The 22,188-nt window shown below is 42.1% G+C and overlaps 1 protein-coding gene across 1 annotated transcript; it reads right to left on the bottom strand.

Annotated features, from left to right (window-relative positions):
• Positions 1-4,868: 4,868 nt before the first annotated feature.
• rassf9 (Ras association domain family member 9) lies at positions 4,869-20,293 on the bottom strand. The gene is made up of 2 exons (XM_033968752.2): positions 20,109-20,293; positions 4,869-7,734 (listed from the first exon to the last, which is right to left on the bottom strand). Exons 1-2 carry the CDS (start codon positions 20,153-20,155, stop codon positions 6,546-6,548), a joined length of 1,236 nt encoding a protein of 411 aa, XP_033824643.1. The 5' UTR covers positions 20,156-20,293; the 3' UTR covers positions 4,869-6,545.
• Positions 20,294-22,188: the final 1,895 nt, after the last annotated feature.

The raw sequence follows: 22,188 nt of genomic DNA, 5'->3' as shown, positions 1-22,188 counted from the left end.
ACTCCTCCTCCTCACCCTTCCTCATTTTCACCTCTTCTCCTCCTCTTCATCACTCCTCTTCCTCCTCTCCATCGCTCCTCCTCCTCACTCTTCCTCCTTTTCACCTCTTCTCCTCCTCTTCATCACTCCTCTTCCTCCTCTCGATCACTCCTCCTCACTCTTCCTCCTTTTCACCTCTTCTCCTCCTCTTCATCACTCCTCTTCCTCCTCTCATCACTCCTCTTCCTCCTCTCCATCACTCCTCCTCACTCTTCCTCCTTTTCACCTCTTCTCCTCCTCTTCATCACTCCTCTTCCTCCTCTCGATCACTCCTCCTCACTCTTCCTCCTTTTCACCTCTTCTCCTCCTCTTCATCACTCCTCTTCCTCCTCTCATCACTCCTCTTCCTCCTCTCCATCACTCCTCCTCACTCTTCCTCCTTTTCACCTCTTCTCCTCCTCTTCATCACTCCTCTTCCTCCTCTCGATCACTCCTCCTCACTCTTCCTCCTTTTCACCTCTTCTCCTCCTCTTCATCACTCCTCTTCATCACTCCTCTTCCTCATTTTCCTCATTCTTCCTCCTCTTCATCAGTCCTCTTCCTCGTCTATCTCAGTCCTCCTCCTCTTCCTCACAAACAACAGGTCCTAACCTGTTGTTGATAATGGGCTCTGTGGGGGAGGTGTGACACTGGGCTGCAGCCTCTCTACCCTCTCGTCTTTCCTCCCTCCCCCCTCCGTCTCTCCTCCACCTCTTCTGCAATCTTCCTTTTTCCTCCCTCTCTCATCTTGCTCTTCTCTCTTTCTCCTCCATCTTCTCACTCTTTTATCTCCCCCCCTTTCCCTTCCACCTTTTTACCCCTCTTCTCCCAGTCCTTTCTCTTCTCTTCCTCCCTGTTTCTTACCCTCTCCTTTCTCAATCTCCTTCCATCATCCATTGTCTCTCTCCCCCTTCATTTTCTCCTCCCGCTCCCTCCCTCTCTCCTTCCTTTCTCTCCTCCCTTCTCCTCTGGATGATTAGCTACTTTGGTAAACATGGGATTGTGTCAGATGCCCTCTCATCTCTGGAACAATCAGACGAGAGCGCTTCAACTTCCCGAGCGGCGCTGAAACCTCATGAGCGATGTGTTTTTTTTTGTTGTTGTTGTATTTAATGTATTTATTCATAATTGGAGTGCGGCGTTTGTGAGCCGAGAGCAGGAACTGAGCGGTGGTCAGGTGACAGGTCAGGGGCACATGACATCACAGCACACGGAGTTACACAAGCCCCTCCCCTCGTCTGAGTCATCCAAGTCTAATGTCTAAAACGTCTTCAGTTTTATATGTTGAAAATTGATCAAACTAATTAATTCACACTTCCCACACATTTAGCACAATGACAAAAAACACTCGGTTCCACCTTGTGATGTCATGTGGTGATCCAGGAAGTGCTCCAGTGTGTTTTTAAGCTCCATACACTTTTACTTTAGTCATTTAGATGAATTCAGCCCTGGAATTACCAATCTCTACTGAACTAAAGGTGAAAGGGCTTGCATGTCCACAAACCTGAAAAATACAATCCTTGTGTGTAAATTGTTGGCTGCTCCTCCACCTCTGCAGACGACTGAGTTCAAAGTAATAAGAGGAACCAGACCACACGCGGTGCAGTCCGGTGGTGTTGGTGGAGATATTGTTGAGTCTTTTCTGAGCCCTGTTATGTCACGGACACGAGGTCTGGCGTGTGCAGCAGTGACACAACAGCACAGGAAATCAATCTCCCAAGACTTTGCTTTTGTAAGAACTAAAAAAAAAAAAAAATCGTGAGAATTTCATTGATTGGCTCAGCGCAGCAGTGTAGGTGACATGTTGTCAAGTGAAACCAAAGCGACTCTCCTCTACAATAATCTACAGAGCCGCTGTTTGTGTCTGAAGACGTGAGAGACTCGGAGGTTTGTGATGGAGACGTTTAATCAGATCCAAGATGGCCACCACCGGGACAGAGACACGTTTGTCCTCCCAGAGTGCACTGGGGTTGGGGGCAGATCAGGTTCACTGTAATGACTTTGACCCAAGTGCTCCTCTCTCTCTGCCCCTTTCTCTTCAACCCCCTCTCACCTCCTTCTCTTCACCTCTCTCTCTCTATTACTACTCTTCTCTCTCCCCCTTTCCACCTCCTCTCTCTCTCCATCTCCTCTCTCTCCATCTTCCTCTCTCTCCCCCGTCTCTCTCTCCTCCCACCCCCCTCTCTTCACCTCCATCTTTCTCCCCCTTCTCTGTCTGCACCTCCCTCTCTCTTCACCCCCTTCACCCCCATCTCTCTTCACCTCCCTCTCTGTCCCCCCATCTCTTTCTCCCATCCCCTCTCTTCACCCCATCTCCCTTCACCTCCCTCTCTCTCTCCTCCTCTCTTCACCTCCCGCTCTCTCTTCACGTCCCTCTCTTTCTCTCCGTCTCTCTCTCCCCTCCCCTCTCTTCACTCCATCTCATCTCTCTACACCTCCCACTCTCTCCTCTCTGTCCTCCCCTCCTCTCTTCACCTCCTTTTCTCTCCCTTCTCTCTCTTCACCTCCCTCTCTCTCCTCCTCTCTTCACCTCCCTCTCTCTCTTCACATCCCTTTCTCCCTTTCTCTATTCACCCCCTCTCTTCACCTCCCTCTCTCTATTCACCCCTCTCTCTCTTCACCCCCTTCTCTCTTCACCTCCCCCTTTCTCCCCTTTCTCTATCCACCCCCTTCTCTTCACCTCCCTCTCTCTTCACCCCCTTCTCTCTTCACCTCCCTCTTTCTCTATTCACCCCCCTCTCTTCACCTCCCTCTCTCTATTCACCCCCTCTCTTCACCTCCCTCTCTCTATTCACCCCCCCTCTCTTCACCTCTCTCTCTCTTCACCCCCTTCTCTCTTCACCTCCCTCTTTCTCCCCTTTCTCTATCCACCCCCTTCTCTTCACCTCCCTCTCTCTTCACCCCCTTCTCTCTTCACCTCCCTCTTTCTCTATTCACCCCCCTCTCTTCACCTCCCTCTCTCTATTCACCCCCCCTCTCTTCACCTCCCTCTCTCTTCACCTCCCTCTCTCTTCACCTCCCTCTTTCTCCCGCCTCTCTCTTCACCCCCCTCTCTTTCTCTCATCTCCTCTCTCTTGTTCCTTCTTCTCTCTTCTGACCTGTTGATAGTACTACCTTAACCTGATGTTACCTTTACAGTGACATAAGGTAAACAAGAGCTAAAGTCCAACTGCATTTGACCTGAACTAAACCAGGATTAAATAAGGATTAAACCAGGACTAAACCAGGATTAAACCTGAACTAAACCAGGATTAAACAAGGATTAGACCAGGACTAAAACTGGACTAAACCAGGACTAAACCAGGATTAAACCAGGTCTAAACCAGGACTAAAACGGGATTAAACCAAGACTAAACCCCTGAAAATAAGAGACTGAAATCGTGTCGGACTAAACCAGGGCTTAGAAACATTTCAAATTGAGTTAGTTTAAATAAATCCAAACAGAATAATAATTACATCTTGTGTTTATTAAATGTTAGCAAAAATACAGTGTTTTTTGTATATCAAAACTCCAAACAGTCAGAATAAATATACAGTAATTCTTTCTGTTTATCTTTTGTGCAATAATCGTCATGTTTTTGTTCAGTAGCAAAGCTTTTTGTACAGTGTCGGACCCGAGTCAATGTGTTTTAATATAAAACATGTTACACAAGTGCAGGCTATACATATACAGAGGTAAAGGTGCACTGCGGAACTTTTCTGGAGGAGGGTCTGCCACGTTCTTGTTTCCATGGAGATGTTATTGCTTTGCCTGGAATGTTCCACGGAGACTTATGTATCTCATTATTGCTATACTCTTCACAGATATGCTTGTCTCCATGGAGATACGTAAGTTTAATGCCTTACTGTGGAAAATTCCAAGCAAAGCAAAAACATCTCCATGGAAACAAGCAGGTGGCAGGCAATCCGCTGGACATGTTACATAGTGCATCATTAATTGGAGAGTGTGTTTAACGTATGTAGTGACTGAAACGTCTGGAGCATTTTCACAAAATTCACCAAAAAGGTTGAATTGGTCAAGAGTTAGAGCCAAAACAAAATAGAGTTTGGCTAAAATAACAGAGCGCTAACGGCTAAGCAAAAGGTTTAATCAAACATTTAAATAAGTGCTGTTTGATGCCAGATTTTTGAGCATGACAGAGAATTACAGCACGGTGGAAGGGCATCTGGAGTAACGAGATTTTGAAGGTTTAAATCAGTTTTTTTATGATGTTTTTACTCATTAACAGATCTTTTTAAATGTGCTGTACCTGATTTTTACCGTCTTAAAAACATTTTGCTGTGATGGTAAAGCTAACAATGACTGCTAGCATGCTAACAGTGCACTTCCTGATTATCAGACAATACACGGTGGACTTGATTTGACCTCAAAAGCTGCGCATGCAATATTTCTGTGGTGAAGTTGATTTTGTTCTAAATATTAAATGACCAATGAGCTCGTCCGTTACACACGCGTCACTGAAATAGACAAACCTGATTGAACGATCGGCAGAGACGAGGGGGAGGAGCTACACTATATCTACCCAGTGTATGGTTAAATTTATAACAAATCAATATTATTTTTTTTAACTCATCGCAACAAATCCTCTGACAATTTAGACCAGATGCCCTCCCTGACGCAGACTGAAATGATAAATTATTATTAAATGTGTAAGAGTAAATACAAAAAAAATCTTCAACCTTATTATAATGTGGAAATATGAAATAAACAAAACGGCCTCCTTCTCTCAAAATGAAATATATATATAATTGAAGTACACGTTACACAATAAATGAATATTAATTTAAATAAGAATGTACAAAAATGAATTTACAAATAAGACGTTAAATTGTTCTTTTTTTTTTTTTTTACAATACAAAACTAGCCATAACATTCTGACCATAAAAGTCAATAGAACAAATTTAATAATGACAGGAACCAGTCCCAAAGTTTTTTCAGTTTTTTCAAAGTTTTTGCAGATTTTCAGTTTGGGTCATTCTGTCCCAGACCCCAAAGAACAGGAGTGTCCAAACTGTTTTTATCCAGGTCCAGATATTGATCAGAGGTCAGAGCTTTGACTCTTTACTCTCAGAACTTCAGTATTAGGGCTGCACATATGGCTAAAAATTATCATCTTGTTTTTTTTTCACACACTGGACCATCACGATTTTAATAGATTTTAATCAAAGTCTGAGCAGGACCTTTCAAACAGGGGAGGCTCTTTACATTTACATTCTTATGGTATTTAAGATCATTTAAGTGAATTGTGAAGTGTCTTCAGTTACATTTGCAAAGGTAAGTAATAATAATAGTTTCAGTTAGAATGACTATGTCTCTCGGCTGGCCTGGGAACGCCTTAGGGTCCCACCGGAGGAATTGGAGGAAGTGTCCGGGCGTGTGGGAAGTCTAAGAGTCCCTGCTTAGACTGCTGCCCATGCGACCCGCCCCGGATAAGAGGAAGAAAATAGATGGATAGATAAATTTGAATGAGTAAACCTGTTTTACAAGTACAAACATCAGGAGTAAACTTGTTTCTTAATAATCCACGATTTCATGATTTGGGAATTTTTCAAAATTCCGATTTCTCCAACTAATGATTATTTTAGCAGTGAACTAGTCAACGATTCATTTTTGGACCTTAAAATAAAGACATCTGAAGATTCCTAAAACAGAGAACATTTACCAAGTGTGTTAATGATTTAAATATGAATTTTGATTTAATAATGCCGCTGTCTTTGTTCTAAAAGGTCTTTTCAAATGTATAGTCTGTATAGATTATCAGGATACAGAGGCGGCACCGCACATTTTTGGTTGGAGAAGCTGAAGTGTAGCTAAGATTTTCAATGTGGGTGCTCACGTAACATGTAAATATTTCCTTACCAAACCAGTTTAAATGTTGTCAGCCCCTGTAGTGATTTATAAAAGCTAATATGGGATTATTTTTTTATTGGAGTCTCATTTTGAAGAACGATTTTAGTCAAGATTGGATGTGCTATGAAAGTGGGGCAAACATCTTTGGCAGAGCTATGGGGGTGCATTGACCATTCAAGAGGAGGCTAGTGCCCCCTCAAGCCCCCCCGTTGGTGCAGCCCCTGTCAGAATATGATTGCGGTGATGCTGACTGATCGTAGCCCTTCTAAACATAAATCTGTGTTGTTTCAGTCATTTGTTACTGGGGTAAATATGGTGGAGCTTTCATAAACTTGTACTACTTATGCTTATGTTAATTTCAGCTAATTCATCTGGAAGCCTGAGGTCCAGCAAAGGCTAGTCTGAGGACCGCATTTAGCCCCCGGGCCACAGTTTGGACACCCCTGCTCTACAATCTTAAAAACAACATATTTGGTTTGTGATTAATACATTTGTCACTTTAAAACCTCGCAGCAACTTGCCCCAAATCCCTCACGTCTTGTTTATCTTTGACACGTTAAGCCCATGAATCACCCATTGTAATCCATCTTTGCGACAAGCTAACTCCGCTAAACGCTAGCATGACAAACGAGGTCAAAGAGAAACCATTTTAAAAACAAATTCCTGTTGTTTTTGTCTAGACGTCTGTGTCCAAAGGCGGTGGAAAGTCAAAACCAGGAGAGAGGGAATCTTGGCTATGTGTGGAGCTTATTCCCGTATCCGAGTCCGTGTCTGTTAGCTCCAATGGATGCAAGCTATCTTTAAGTTTAACCTTCTGCAAAACGCTACAAGACGTTACGCTGGGCTGGGACATTTCTTCAGCAAAGTCTGTCATTTGTAGCGAGTTTAGCTGCGATGCTAACTCCCAACACTCTTCGTCTTTCATAATTAGCGCTGCGTCAAAGTATTTTAGCTGTTTGTCCAAATCGCTAGCTTGGTTTTGCAAAGAAACTCCGGCGAAAAGGGTGCGCTTGATTTCAGATTGGAGTCGCTCGAGTTCAGCTCCGTACACTTCCTCGTTTATCCGTGGACTGTTGGCTCCTTCTTTTTCAGTTTCTTTCCTAAGTTCCTCGTCAATTTCCTCAGACAGCTTAAGGATTAGTTTGTGATGTTTCTGGACCTGCGATTCCAGCTGCTCAACACCATCGCTGGTGTACAAAAACTGGTTTAGCTGCTCCTCAATATCAAAATTCCAACCTCCGCAAGCTTGTACTTCCAATTCATCCCGTTGAAAATTTACTTCAATTCTTTCAATTTCTGAATCTAAATCTCTCATTCTTCGGATCTGCTCGCGGATTGTATGATCTTGGTTTAAAATGAGCTGCACCATTTTGTCCACCTCCTCTGATCCAAGCGAACTTTTATTTTCCTTATGCAATTTTTCCAATTTCCGGAACGCTTTCCTGACTACGCGTTTTTGCTTTTCTGATGGCAGCGATTGCGGAGTGCGGTTTTGCTCATATCTTTTGGGTCTCGCCCCTTTCGGTTTTGTAGATTTCTTTGTCGGTTGTGCAACAAAATCCGACGTTTTCACCAAGATGAATTGCACAAAAGGACGCTGGTCGCCCCACGCGTACCACAGTCGTAGAATCCTGGTCAGTGGAGGTATCGCTCGTTCGAAGCCCTTCCAGCGTTCAACCAGGCAGAATTCCTTGGCTTCTCCGTGGAGTTGCCGTTTGCTCTCGGGAATGGTTTTGTGATCGTCTAAAAGGGCCTGGATCATATCGAGACATGTGGTGTGTTTGGTGACGCCGCACACGACCTTGTCCTCCCCACAAACGCTCACCTGGATCTCCTTCCCCGGTGATGGCTCGACATCTTTGGATCTGTGAAAGACAAATGGAAGATGCTAAACACCAGGACCACAGATGGAAATCAGCTATGAACTAAAATCTGGTATAGACATATCTGCCACTGTGCTTAATGTAACTGTACACGGTCCTAATAAAACAATAAATGAAATGACCTAAACTCCACCAAAAAAACAGATTTAAAAGGTCTAAGCCAGGTCTGAACCAGGTCTAAACCAGGTCTGAACCAGGTCTAAACCAGGATCTAAACCAGGTCTAAACCAGGTCAAGTCTAAACCAGGTTTGAACCAAGTCTGAACCAGGTCTGAACCAGATCTAAACCAGGTCTAAACCAGGTCTGAACCAGATCTAAACCAGGTCTAAACCAGGATCTAAACCAGGTCTAAACCAGGTCAAGTCTAAACCAGGCTTGAACCAAGTCTGAACCAGGTCTGAACCAGATCTAAACCAGGTCTAAACCAGGTCTGAACCAGATCTAAACCAGGTCTAAACCAGGTCTAAACCAGGTCTAAACAAGGTCTAAACAAGGTCTAAACCAGGCTTGAACCAAGTCTGAACCAGGTCTAAACCAGGTCTGAACCAGGTCAAACTCAGGTCATAGGTGTTTGTAATGTTATGGTGCTGTAGTGTTAAACTCCACAGATACAGACACAGATTCTATCAGAGTTTACAGTGGGCCAAATGTAAACATGTGATTCTGATCTACGCTCTGTTTTTAGACTCAAAATATGTGAGAGGGACAGAGGCAGAGGATCCTGCTCTACTCCCCCTGTATTTAGACCATATGTACAGGGATGAATGATGGACAACACAACGTTTATGGAGTAATATCTGGTACTGTTGGAAAAATGGTTTGAAATAATGTTACATTTTATGATTGGTGACAGCAAGTTGTGTCAGCAGTTCTTAAAGAGGGGTATTTTACTTCTATGGGGTATTAGCTGTAAGACATAACATATTTAGATCACCTTGTTTCCTTTTTTCTTTTGAAAAAGTTTACATTCCCTTAACATGTTTTATAAGTTTCACTTTTGTTTTTGATACTCTGTGATGCCCCTCCCTTTGCTCTGAAGGGGCGTCACTCCCCCTTCAGAGCGCTATCACAATCAGTGTGCATCCCGCTAATGAAACTACTGCACATCACATCAGGTTTGTGAAGTTGTAGTGTACAGTTTTGTATCATGTTTTTGTGTATTTATGGAGAATTGTCGTGTGAAAGCATAGATGATGTAGACTTATGGATAGAATCTTACAGCTAACCGTAAGGGCCCAGGAGAGATCACTAGATTATTCAAACATGCATGGATGACATCTAAACCCTCTACAGGCATGTTTTTGATGAGGAAACAATGTTATAACATGGTAGAAAGCGCCAAAAAGTTTGCAGAATACCCCCTCTTTATTTAAACAGTAGTTTAAACAGTAGTAGTGGGGGCAGCAGTATTGTATTAGCTGTAGAAAATACTTATTTTTTGGAGTAGGGTTTCATATCTCTTGGTTTACGTTTTACAGTACCGTTTCTATTACTATCATTTTGTTATTTGCGTAAGTGACCCCGTAGCCTGTACTTTAACATTACATAGTCAGTTCGTAACCTGCTCTTTAGCCTTCATTTGAAGCTAGTCTGATGCATAGAGCCTTATCACAAATCAAATAAAAATGAAATGTCAAATATGAAGTGATCATATTAGCCGTCTGCATTTAATGACCATGTGGTGATTAGCATTAGCGACGTTAGCTCCTCAGACTCCAGACAACAGGTTTAATGGAGCACAGAGCAGTAGCATGTCATCAGGAAGGCATTAGCTTAATGCGAGGCATGAATCAGGCCTGTTTAATGAGACTTTAGCTTCATGACGGAGTCCAGGTTAGCGCACAAAGTTATGACATAAGATCAAAAGATGTTACTCCATTTTGTGACTTTATGAGGATGTTATTGCATTGCTTTAAATGTAACGCAGTGTGGCATTAAAGAAGTCTATCTTGCTTTTATTTGGTTTCAGTTTAATGTTCTGTAACATGACCTGGCAACGTGACCTACCTGGCTGTGTCCATGGTCTAAACCAGATCTGAACCAGGACTAAACCAGGACTAAACTAGGTCTGAACCAAGTCTGAACCAGGTCTCCATGGTGCTAAATAAATACCTTGAAAAACACATTATTATTGAGAGTGGGTTAGCATCTCCACAGATCTGCCCTGTAACTTGTTCTCATTGATATACATAAGTTTAATGCCATACTGTGGAATATTCTTGGGAAGTATTGTACAAAATATGAACAGAATGAAAACCTGCCACAAAAAGCAGAACTACACCATTTTGTGCCTTTATGGAGACGTTATTGCATTGGCTAGAATGTTCCTTAGTATTGCCTTAAACGTGCGCATATTGCATTAATTTGGTTTCCGTTTTCATTGCTCTTTAACTTTACCTGGCTGTCTCCATGGAGATAAATAAGCTTAACTCCATACGTGAAATATTCCTGGCAAAGCAGAATCATCTTCAAACTGGTGTAGAGTTGTTAAAAGTATCGAAAATCAGATACTAATTGATACTAAAACTTTATTATCATTGTGGTATCAGAATCGCTATTGAGTATAGAGTTTATTCCTTATTATCGAAATGGAGTTGGAAGTTTAAGTAACGTGACAACAGGCCTCTTTAAAGGTCCTGTAAAAGCCATAGTGGGACCACGGGCTTGTTCTGTGTGTGTGAGTCTGTTCTGAGCATCTCGAGTTTCAGAGTCTTTAGAAAATGAGCCGTCTCTGCTCACACACAGATTAAATGACATGTCTCCTGCATTTAACCAAGGCACAAACTCCAGAAAAACATCACCAGGATTCAACATCAGTGGGACGGCATCAGGGATAGAAAATCGAAATGGGACATAAGAAAAGAACGACAGCAGTCATTGTTATTATGGCAATTTAAGACTTGAGCGATATGGCAAAAATGTGTTATGATTTATCCCCTGATATGGACTGATCACAGTTTAGTCTTATTAAATGTGTCTCTCTGTAGCTATAATCTCTGGCACCTGAGGATCATTATGTTATAATTTGGACATTTTAAATCATAATATTCATCTAAAACGACTTAATAAAAGAGATAAGCCAGCTGACTTCCGTGTTAGAAAACTGCAATGTCCAATGTGAGCTGACATCGCCATAAACATCATCACAACAAAGCGCCGCATGCTGTCGGTCCCTCCTATGGACAGCTGCACATCACACTAGCGAGCAGCAAACTTGTACCAAAGTGACAACACGACACTGCCAAATTATGCGAGTATCACTGATAAAGAAAATAAAACTGTTGAAGGAAGTGCAGATGTCACAAACAACTAGAACGTGGTTAAAAAGTCTCTGAAAAGTCAATTTTGCAGAATCGGTCTGATTTAAAACATATACAAATGTCTTTCAAAATGGCTGAACATAAATAATACAGACAGTGCCATTAAAAGTCAACACTGAACCTTGCTCCAGACCACATGATTTTACTGACAGAGGATTGGCTGTGGACCTGTCCATTAAAAACACCCAAGCTCATCACTGACCATTAGACTGGATCTCAATCTTGATTAAAAGTACCGGTACATTCATTTCACAGCCCCAGTAGAATGAATGATGTAAGATGTCAAAGTGGATATGTGTTCTAATGTTGTTCCTTCATCAAAAACCTGCCTGAAGAGGTTTTAGATGTCATCCATGCAGGTTTCAATAATCTAGCAATCTCTCCCGGGCTTTATTTAAACCCTCCTCACGGTTATCTGTAAGATTCTGTACAAAGCTCCGCCCACAAGCCTACGACACCCATGCTCCTATGTGACAATTCTCCATAAATATACAAAAACTTGATAAAAAACTGTACGCAACAACTTGACAAACCTAATGTGATGTGCAGTAGTGACACATGAGCTCTTTCGTTTCACTTTTGTCACTGAAAAAACAAACAAAAAACAAATCACGTTTGACTGGGCTTCAGAGGCAACAGAGGGCGTGGGGACCAGACTGATATCAATCTGTATAAAAAGTACAGAGATGTGAGTCTGGATTTGCCAGGCAACCGTGACAGGCCTCGGGGTTAGAGTGGGTCCCGCACAGAGCAGAGAGGAGACTGTGTTTAAGGTTTATGTGAATCAGACTCCAGGAATGCTGCGACTGCTTCAAGACACAGGGCAGAGAGTCTAAAGTGAAGCATATAGACACTCCTCGGCCGTCCTCACAGTTATATAGAGCTGTTAAGTGTGATGTCACTTCCGGGTTTGTGACAGGCAGCATTGTTAAAAAAGCAAACCAAAAAACAAAACAAAACCAAAGGTAGAACAGCTGTGAAGTTACCAGTTGGACACAAAAGTAAATGACATCATCACTTAACTACTCTATACTTTACGGCTGATGTCATCTACTTTCCCTGGGGGGCTGAAGCTAACTAGAGGCATTGCTGTGTCTGAAGCTCTGTTACTCACGTTAGGCTTTAATCTGAGTTTTGGTTTAACAAAAGCTGACCAGAAAGAGCTGACTAAGCTGGAACTACAACAGATGAGTGGATTTGTGCAGTTAAACAAGTCCCATTCAAGATAACATTACAATCACGAGCTAGCTAGCATTAGCCAACGGTTTTTCAGTTAGTCACTCTCGCTTTTTGTTGAAAATCAAGCTCCTAAACAGGACCATGAATGCTCGGATTGATCACAGGCTCCTGAAAATGTACAGTTTAAATCAATTTTGTATTTTTTTCATAAGTTTTAAGACTTTTTTTGGCCGTGTTTGCTAAAAATGCGCATAGTGTCACCATGGTAACTGCTGAACATCAATTGGCCCATGCTCTTCACCTGAAATCACTACATAATCTAATCCTAGAACGTGAACGCCACCTATTAAAATACACAAATTGTTTTCTGTCAGGATGCAGCCATGGGCACCCAAGAGTGTCATAGATAAACGGTAATATTCTAACAGTTATTGCGAAAGGCCCCCATACCCATATATTCTCTGGACTTAAATAACTCAAAATGACACGCTGTAAAGAAACACCCAGAAGACGTGAGGTCAGAGGTGAAACTGCAGGCTCTGACATGATAGAGTACACCTTCTACTGTAACAGCCCTCTGCTTCTGAAGAACCCAGAAACACTCACAAAAAAACGATAAAACTTTTGTAAAGATGGGAAGGGAGTTAGTGACTAGTATAGATGGGATCAAATCTCGTACCACAAGATCTCAGGAGATACAAATGACGTGAGATTGCGCACAAAAGGTCACTGAAGGATGGGTCAAATTCCGGTTTCTGTTTGTCTCGTTCTCGTGGACCCAATCGCTGCCCAAAAGCTTCAAGAACAACAGCAGTAGTAGCATAATAATTGAAGTAAATATCCATTTTTAGTCTTGTTTTTAAAATGTTTTTCCATGTCTGACTCAAAAGAATAAAAAAAAAAAAAAAAAAAAAGGCTTCGTGTACAGTGGCTCCAGACAGACTTAACCCTACCAGAGCTGCTGTTTATCAGACGCATTTTAATCTGAAAACACCTCACTTCCTGCCAAACATTCTACTTCCTGTCTGCGCCCCTCAAACAGGACATCAGTCCAGATTCAAGCGCAGATGTTTCCGCCTGATCCGTGTCACTTCCTCATCGCTCTGCTCCTGGTTTAGTCCAAAATAAACGATTGTGTTTTTGCACCTGTCCATAGCGTCCCCAGTGTCCCGTGTCGTTAGCCTAGCGTTGCAACAGGTGTATTTGAAGACGTGTGTCGTGATCCTAGATTCATCAGATTATGTCATCTTCAGGAAACACAGACACAATGAGACAATTATCAAACAGAAATTGAAAATATTTTATATGGTTCACATGTGGCAAACAGAGCTGACAGTGTAGACAGCATTAACTATTAAAGCCCCAATGTGTCACTTTTTAGCCCAAAACCTGGCAATACATGAATCACGTTTTCCATTTTTGTTGCTCTGAAATACATGTGTCCTTACTGTGAATGGGCTTGCATCTCCACAAACCTGACTCTGATTTGGCGTGGAGGAGAGGCTTGACCTGCTTGTTTCCATGGAAATGTCGTTATTTTAACTATAATATTCCACAGCATAAAGTATAAAACTTATCTATCTCCATGGAGAATGTTCCAAAGTATGGTTTTAACTTTATCTTTCCATATGCTGGTGACGTGAAACCTCCAGAAAGTTACACAGTGCTGCTTTAACTACTTTTCGAACAATCAGAACTAATCAAAAACTATTGATAATTGATAAGTTAAACTCCACACTGTGGAACATTCAAGGCAAAGGATCCATGGAAACATACAAGTTACGCAGTATAGTTCAAAATAATCAATTCATTTAAAAAGTTCTGTCAAGAACAAGAATTTATGTACTTTCGAAGTAAGTTCTACCAAATGTTTTTTTTTTTTTTTTTTTTTTTTTTTTTTTTTCTCAAATCACAAATCTACCTGTATCTGATTCTCATATTTCACATTTTCACGTTTGTGTCTGGAGCTGCCTCATCTCAGTGTGACAAAAACCAGGGAAATGGATTCACACTTTAGGATATGCAACAGAGGAGCCAAATTACACTCAGAGACCAGGAGTTTAACCCACAACCTCCTCACTGAAGGGCGGAGACAGGACAACCATTCTGCCACAATTGTTATCGATGTTCTAATTGTCATCGTGGAAACAAAATGGCGTCCGTGTGGAAAGCAGAGGTCAGATTCCGATCGCATCTGGTCATTCCTGTTATTTCAGATGAGTGTGATGTCATTTCCTCTTTGTCTGTGTCTCTGATCAGAAACAGGAAGTCCCGCCCCACCTCCACCTACTGTATCTGCAACATTTGGATCAACAACCACAGGCAATGTTTTTCAGATCTAACAAGGACTAGATTTTATACAACGATTTGAACTTTAAGACCAGAACTTTGTCGGCAAGTCTTAAAAAGGGGCTATTTTACTTTTTTGGGGTATTAAAGCGGGGGTATTTTACTTCTATGGTGTATTAAAACTAATGAAGCTACTGCACATCACATCAGGTTTGTGAAGTTGTAGTCTACAGTTTTGTATCATGTTTTTGCACATTTATGGAGAATTGTCCTGTCGGAGCATGGGTGACGTAGGCTTATGGGCGGAGCCTTGTACATGTTCATACTGCTAATCACAAGGAGGGTTCGGATAAGGCCCAGGAGAGATCAACGGAACATTATAACATGGTAGAAAGCTGTGTTATCTGCAGATTACAGTGTACTAGCCAAATAATTAGAGCCTCTGCACTATTGTTAAGTCTATGAGCATCTCTCTGACTGACAAACAGGACGAGACCAAGAAACCACCCACCGCTGTATTAAAGACCTCCATGTGTTTAAAAACAAAGGGTCCTGCCCCGGTTCTGATATATTATAAAAGCAGATCTTGAGGTCAAAATAAGTCCACTGTGTTCTGTCTGTGTCTGATTCTGCAAACTGTTTAAAATGAACTATAAATGAACTGTTCTGTTTCTCACGTTTTTAAGAAAATAAAAATCAGATACAGCACCTTTAATATACAGCCACGCAAATGTATCTGGTTTTATGATTTACACCAGATGCCCTCCCAAACATACCAGGCGAGCTGCATCGGCTGTATCTTTCCCTGTGTTTTCCTCTGTTCCACACAGAGCCGCTCTTTGTTCAGAGCATCAGGAGTTTTCTAATTGTCCCGATTCACTGAAGTGTCCTCAAAATGGAGCCGTGTGGGTTTATTAGATCAGGAAGTCGAGCTGAAGGAGCCTAAAAGCACTCTGGGTAATGCGCTTTATTTGTGAAGTGCTTGTGGCTCGCTGACAAACGCCACTCCAGATCTGGCAACGTATGAGAAAATTAAAAAAAGGCAAACCGAGTTATTTAGAAGAGTTTTGTTCCAAATCAAGAAGCAGCCTTTACTATGAAACGACAGCAGGGGGCGCAAGTATTCCTAAGATGAAAACTATGGTTGCTGTCTTGCTAAAGTTTATTTGCTGCAGCGTTGAGCCCTACAACTTAAAGATGCACTACAGAACTTTTCTGTTTGAGTGTTGGCCACCTGCTTGTTTCCATGGAGATGTTATTGCCCTTCCTTGACTGTTCGACAATATGGCACAAAATTTACTTTTTTGACCTTTTAACCATGTTATACTCAAAAACACACATAGAGTTGTATTATTCTTCATTCAGACTTGTTTCATTATAATCCATTAATCCAAAGTCTCTTCTGTGAGCCTCAAAAATGCTCCGTTCACATTGCGCCAGTTTTGTTGCGTCATAGGCATTTTTTGTTTACACTTTCATAGGCAGACATTATTTTAACTTTGAAAATGTGACATACTTATTTCAAAGGTATGTTTAAAAGAGAATTACAGCCACAAAAATGTCCTTTAACTTTGTCCATGGACACAAGCCTGTGAGGTTACAGGTTAGATCTGTGGAGAGGCGAGCCCACTCACAGTAAGAATACTTGCAAACTGTATTTCTTAGTTATAAAACACCTGTAGTTGAATAAATGCAAGATAGATAAGCACTATGGAACATCAGGCAAAGCAAAAACAACTCCATGGAGACAAACAGGTGGCCGATCCCCCACCACAAAAGTTACACAGTGAAACTTTAACCAATCTAACTCTTTCTCAAGCATCTAAGCTACTATTCTGAAGTACCAAAACAAAGCCTGGAGAAAAAATAGAAATGCTATTTTTTTGAGGTTGATATTATGATAAGATTCAGGATCCATGTAAAAAAAAGTTGAATTTTGTTCAGAGCGCAGGGAGGGAGGGCATCTGACATAAAGGGACATGTTTGTGTAGGTCTAACATTTCACATTGTGTTATCCAAATATATGCAGCTTTTGTGATTTGATTATTGCGCTCTTCAGGTAGTGTTCTCAGTTAGCTTGTTCAGTCCCGGCCTGTACCGACTTAAACTCTCAAACTCCTGATTCATGTTCCAGTGTGATGTCCCGGGACCACATGTTGAGAAGCACTGCTACTCTGATCCTGACTCGTGTTTTTTAAGTCTGGCTCAGTTCCAGCTCCTGTGTCTGAGCCTCACTTGAACCATCTCCTGCACTGTAATGATAAGTGTCGCCGTGGTAATTATACACACCGCAGGAGGCAGGGGGCGCCGTCTGAGCCCATCACATCACAGGTATCCCACTGTTTAAGACGACACACTGGTGCTGTGGTCTTTGGTTTACGGGGAAAAAAACGTGAAAGAGTTTAAAGTTTGTGATACGATCTGAAGAACTGAGGCTTAATAGAGATAATTACATGTTTGGAGCAGACGATCAGACTACAGCAGAGATTCAGAAACTCTAAATGACATAACAATGCACTTTAAAGACGCTGTACCTGACATAACAATGCATTTTAAAGGAGCTGTACCTCATTTTTATGTATAAAAATCAAATTTATCTGGCCCAGTACAGATATATCATGGTCTCTGGTCTCTGAAAGTTGTGAAAAGTGCTTATAAACTCATCATGGTGAATAATTAGGATGTTCTGAATGCATAAGGTAAGTGAAGAATAACTTTGGACCACTGCAACCTGAACTATTGCTGTTTTTCATGTTTTAAGATGGTAAAAATACAGGTACTGCGCCTTTAATTACTATTACTGAATATTTGGAGTGTTTCGAATCCCAAACCAGATGCCCTTCCTGATGCAGTTGTCTCTGTTTGTTTACACTTTGGACGGAACGAGTTTGGAATGTTTGTGGAGCTCTAAACTACAGGGTGAGCGGCTTTTATGGAATAAGACCAGAAAGACAGACGCATGTAGCTCAGAGTGTGTGTCCACTGATCTGAAGGTTGGTGTTTCAAATCCTGCTCTCCACATAAACATCACTGGTAGAGCAGTCAGATCCACTGTTCGCTGGGTTGGCGGTGTGATTCCAGCTCCCACAGATGAATACTGCTGTTGTGTCTTTGGGCAAGACACTTAACCCACCTCACCCCCAGTGTGTGTGTGTGCACTGGTGTATGAATGTGTGTGCAGTTACTTGATGTAAAGTGCTTTGAGTGTCTCGAGGGTGGAAAAGTGCTATATAAATAAGTGAGGGTTTACATAAACATACTACTACTGCTACTACTACTAGTACTACTACTACTTCCACAGTGTGAATACTTTCTGTTGACAGCTAAGATGACAACAAATATACAAAAGTGACTTGTGTCAGACATCCTCCTCCTTTTCTCTCTCTCCTCCCTCTCTCTTTCTCTCTTCTCTCCTCTCCCTCTCTCCCTCTTCTTCTCCTCTCTCTTCACACTCTCTTTCTCTCTTCCCCCTATCTCCTCCCTCTCTCTCTTTCTCTCTCCTCTTTCTCTCTTCTCCCTCTCTGTCTCTCTCTTTCTCTCCTCTTTCTCCTTTCTCTCTTTCTCTACTCTCCTCTTTCTCTCTTCTCACTCTCTCCTCTCTCTCTTTCTTTCTCCTCTTTCTCTCTTCTCCTCTCTCCTCCCTCTCTCTCTTCTGTCTCTCTTTCTCTCTTCTCACTCTGCCTCTCTCTTTCTCTGCATTCTCTCTCTGCACTCTCTTTCTCCTTTCTCTCTTTCTTTACTCTCCTCTCTCTCCTCTTTCTCTCTTCTCACTCTCTCTCTTTCTCTCACTCTTTCTTTCTCGCCTCTCTCATCTCATTTACTCTCCTCTCTCTCCTCTTTCTCTCTTCTCACTCTCTCTCTCTCCTCTTTCTCTTTTTCTCTTCTCTCGGCCGCACAAAAGGCCTGAAGTCTTGACCTGAATTCTCCAGAACAATGGAGCACAGTGGACAAACCTTTAAGAAAGAAAGAGCGGAGAGAGGGAGGGAGCGAAGGAAGGAGAGGAAAGAGGGAGGGAGGGTGGGGGGAGAAATAGATAGAGAGGGTAGAGAGAGAAAAGGAGGGCGATCCTTTCTTGGACTGTTACAGTACTATATAAAAAGTCACTTCCTGTATTACCACCTGGTGACATCATGCCGTGGGACTAATCACTTTGAGCTTTGAAGAGAGAGAGAGAGACAGCCTCGTTGATAACACCAACGTGAATGAAACAACTTTATAACACACTAGATTGAGTTACAACCTGAAATGTGAGCACACTTTAGTCTACACCTGAACCGTGGAGTGTCCTCAGGTAAACACAGGGACGAACTGAGCATGTGCAGAACTCCTGAGGATGGAGTATAACGACACAAACAAACTGGACCTGGGTCTAACTTATAATGTCGTTACCTCCTCAAAAACACACCTGGAATTGTGTTTTGTTTCATTCACACATGTTTGAGTCACACTTTATTATTAGTCTGTTACATCTTTAAGTTTGCAAGAACCAAGAATAAACCAGGACTATACAAGGATAATAGTCCTGTACTGGGATAGAAACAGAATCTGAAAAGGTTTAGCTCTATTTAAACGTGTGTTGTGTTTTATAGTTGACCTAAAATATGGTGGATCATGTGGTTACCAATAGAAACCATTATTTTAAACCAAATTAGAAAAACATGGGACTGGAGTAGGTCTAAACCAGGACAGAGCTAAAAGTGTACAAAACATGATTTAACCTTTCAGGACTAAACAGGGACTAAACCAGGTCCAAATGAACACTTAACCAGGACCTAAACCAGGTCAAAACCAGGTCTAGACCAGGAATAAACCAGGACTAAACCAGGTCCAAATCATGACTTAACCAGGATCTAAACCAAGTCAAAACCAGGTCTATCCCAGGACTAAACCAGGTCCAAATGAACACTTAACCAGGATCTAAACCAGGTCCCAACCAGGTCTAGACCAGGACTAAACCAGACTAACCTCTTCAAAACATGACTTAACTAAAAGACTAAACCAGGACTAAACCAGGTCCAAACGAACACTTAACCAGGACCTAAACCAGGTCTAGACCAGGACTAAACCAGGACTAAACCAGGTCCGAATCATGACTTAACCAGGATCTAAACCAGGTCAAAACCAGGTCTAGACCAGGACTAAACCAGGACTAAACCAGGTCCAAATCATGATTTAACCAGGATCTAAACCAGGTCAAAACCAAGTCTATCCCAGGACTAAACCAGGTCCAAACCAAGACTTAACCAGAATCCAAACCAAACCAGTCCCACCAAATCCAACAAGACTTGTCCTTAAGCGGGATAATAAAACTTCAATATGATGAACATCACGTAAGAACAACTTTTAAATGTATTTTGAGTTTAAAGTTCTTCCCTCTCGTGTGGAGTTTTCCTGAGTTTAAACACGGGACCTGTCATTCTCACGCTCTGCCTCAAAGCGCGGAGCCTCCAGAAACCTGACCCGCGCTCCAACAAAGCGCCTCCAACAGCCCCTCATCAACCCCCCGCGCTCCCCAGTCCTGCTCTGGTCCTGCTCTGGTCCTGCTCTGGTCCCAGCCCGAGTCTCACCTGTTTTTGAGCCGCGCTTTGAGGAAATTCTTCCCAAACGGTGCCATGGCGAGGAGTGAACGCGCAGCCCGGGATCAGCGTCACAGTCCCGGCATGGCAGAGCGCGGAGCCTCGGTGAAACTTCCACAGAGTTTGAGCGCAGTTTGAGCGCAGTTTGAGCGCAGTGTGAGCGGGTGGAGCGGAGTGTCCCGGTAGGAGAGGGCTGTCCCGGCTCAGACCTGCCCCCCTGTCCCGCTGGAGGATGCGGTTTGTGGGGTTAGTGTGCCCCCTTCCACCGGACAGAGCAAAACACAAGTGACTTCAACATTCAGACTTTCACGAATTATAATGATTTGAGTCTCCAGCAGAGGGCGCAAGGAGTGAAGAAGTTTAGCTTTGAATCAAGGCACTATGGAACTTTTCTGCTTGTCTCCATGGAGATGCTATTGCCTTGCATGTTCCACGGGATGACTTTAAACCAGTGTGACTAAACTCTTCTATCCCCATGGAGACCCAGCAGATCCACATCCACATCCATTTTGAAGCAATACAGAAACAAGTCACTGAATAAATGGAAGACAGATCAGTTTAAAGCTCCACTGCGGAACATTTCATCACAGTAGAACAGGGTCAAAAGCTCACAAAAGTAAATAATAAAAGACCTGTGGACAAACAATAGAAATACAAGGCTCCGTAGATTATTATGTTAGCTTTAATAACAGACGAGACAAAGGTGAAAGTGCCCGGTGCCCTTTGACCTTTACCGTTATTATCTTTATCCAACAGATACGGTTCATTTTACACAGTGATGTCAGACAATCAGAGTCCACAACAGTCATGTCCTGTGGTCCTGTAATGTGGACAGAGATGTTCCCAAAAGTAATATGGAAGGTTTGAGCTGGACGGTGACATTCTGGCCTCTATGATATGAGCTTCCACTGTGGGGCAGAGGAATAATGACCATGTTCCACTTTTATGGGAGGAGCAGACTGGAATCAGATCCCACTGGGCTCCGCAATGTCCCAACCCGGAAGTAGGCGGATTTGTTTCTTTTATTAAGTTGAATAAGATGAATATTGATTGAAATTATAACATCCACAGTGTCACAGATTTGAACTAAAGAGCGACACAAACACAAGGGCTGATTTCATGAAACTCATTTAAAACTGCACTGAGATGCTTTTTCTTTAACTATAATCGTCCAAAGTGTGGCATTAAACTTATCCATCTGCATGGAAATACACAGGTCACGCCCACAAGCCAAGCTACAGGTCAGATCTGTGGAGAGGCTACCTTCTGTACAGATTGCATGTCGTTTTTTTTTGGTTGTTTTTTTTGCAGTAAATACACTCGTTATTAAATCAATGCATTTGTTTATTTTATGTTTGAATCAATCTTTAGACAATGTAATGTAAATGCTAGCTAAGTTTAATGCCATACTGTGGAACATTTCAATCACTAGGAGCAGTACTTACGCCAGTCCTAGAGTTTAACCGTGACCTCTGACCTCTCCTCTAGCTCGTGTCAAAGATCATGTGACTTTTGACTAAAATCATCACTATTTATTTTTTATTATTATTTTTTTTGGTTAATTTTAAAACACAACAGTGATGATTGATGCAAATAAACAACAACACCTTTGGTTTTCATCGTCTTTAAGGTAAATCCCATTAAACAAATGACCTCATCTCAAGTCCATAAAATGAACACAAAACACACAGAATCCAGTCAACTCATAAAGATAAAGATTTACAATGTGTACAAAGTGACTCTATCAAAAAGAGAAAACATAAAATAAATGAAATGTTCAAAATGCCATTTCAGATTCAGATTATACTTGTTTGTAATGGGTTTAATTTTTCAAAATAAGTTTAATGAAAAACATTCCCAGATTTGAAACAATTTCCCAAATATTTATTTAAAGGTCCTGTATAACACAAAAGTGACTCTACCTCTCCTCCTCCTCCCTCCTCCTTTTTCTCCCTCCCCCTCCTCCCACCTCCTTCTTTTCTCTCTCCTCCTTCTCCTCCTCCTCCGCCCACCTCCTCCTTTTCTCTCTCCTCCTCCTCATCCTTTTCTCTCTCCTCCTCCTCATCCTTTT

This window comes from Periophthalmus magnuspinnatus, chromosome 6, assembly GCF_009829125.3.
Source record: "Periophthalmus magnuspinnatus isolate fPerMag1 chromosome 6, fPerMag1.2.pri, whole genome shotgun sequence".
NCBI lineage: Eukaryota > Metazoa > Chordata > Actinopteri > Gobiiformes > Gobiidae > Periophthalmus > Periophthalmus magnuspinnatus.
The sequence above is the reverse complement of the archived record's forward strand: the minus strand, read 5'-3'. Positions and strand labels throughout refer to the sequence as shown.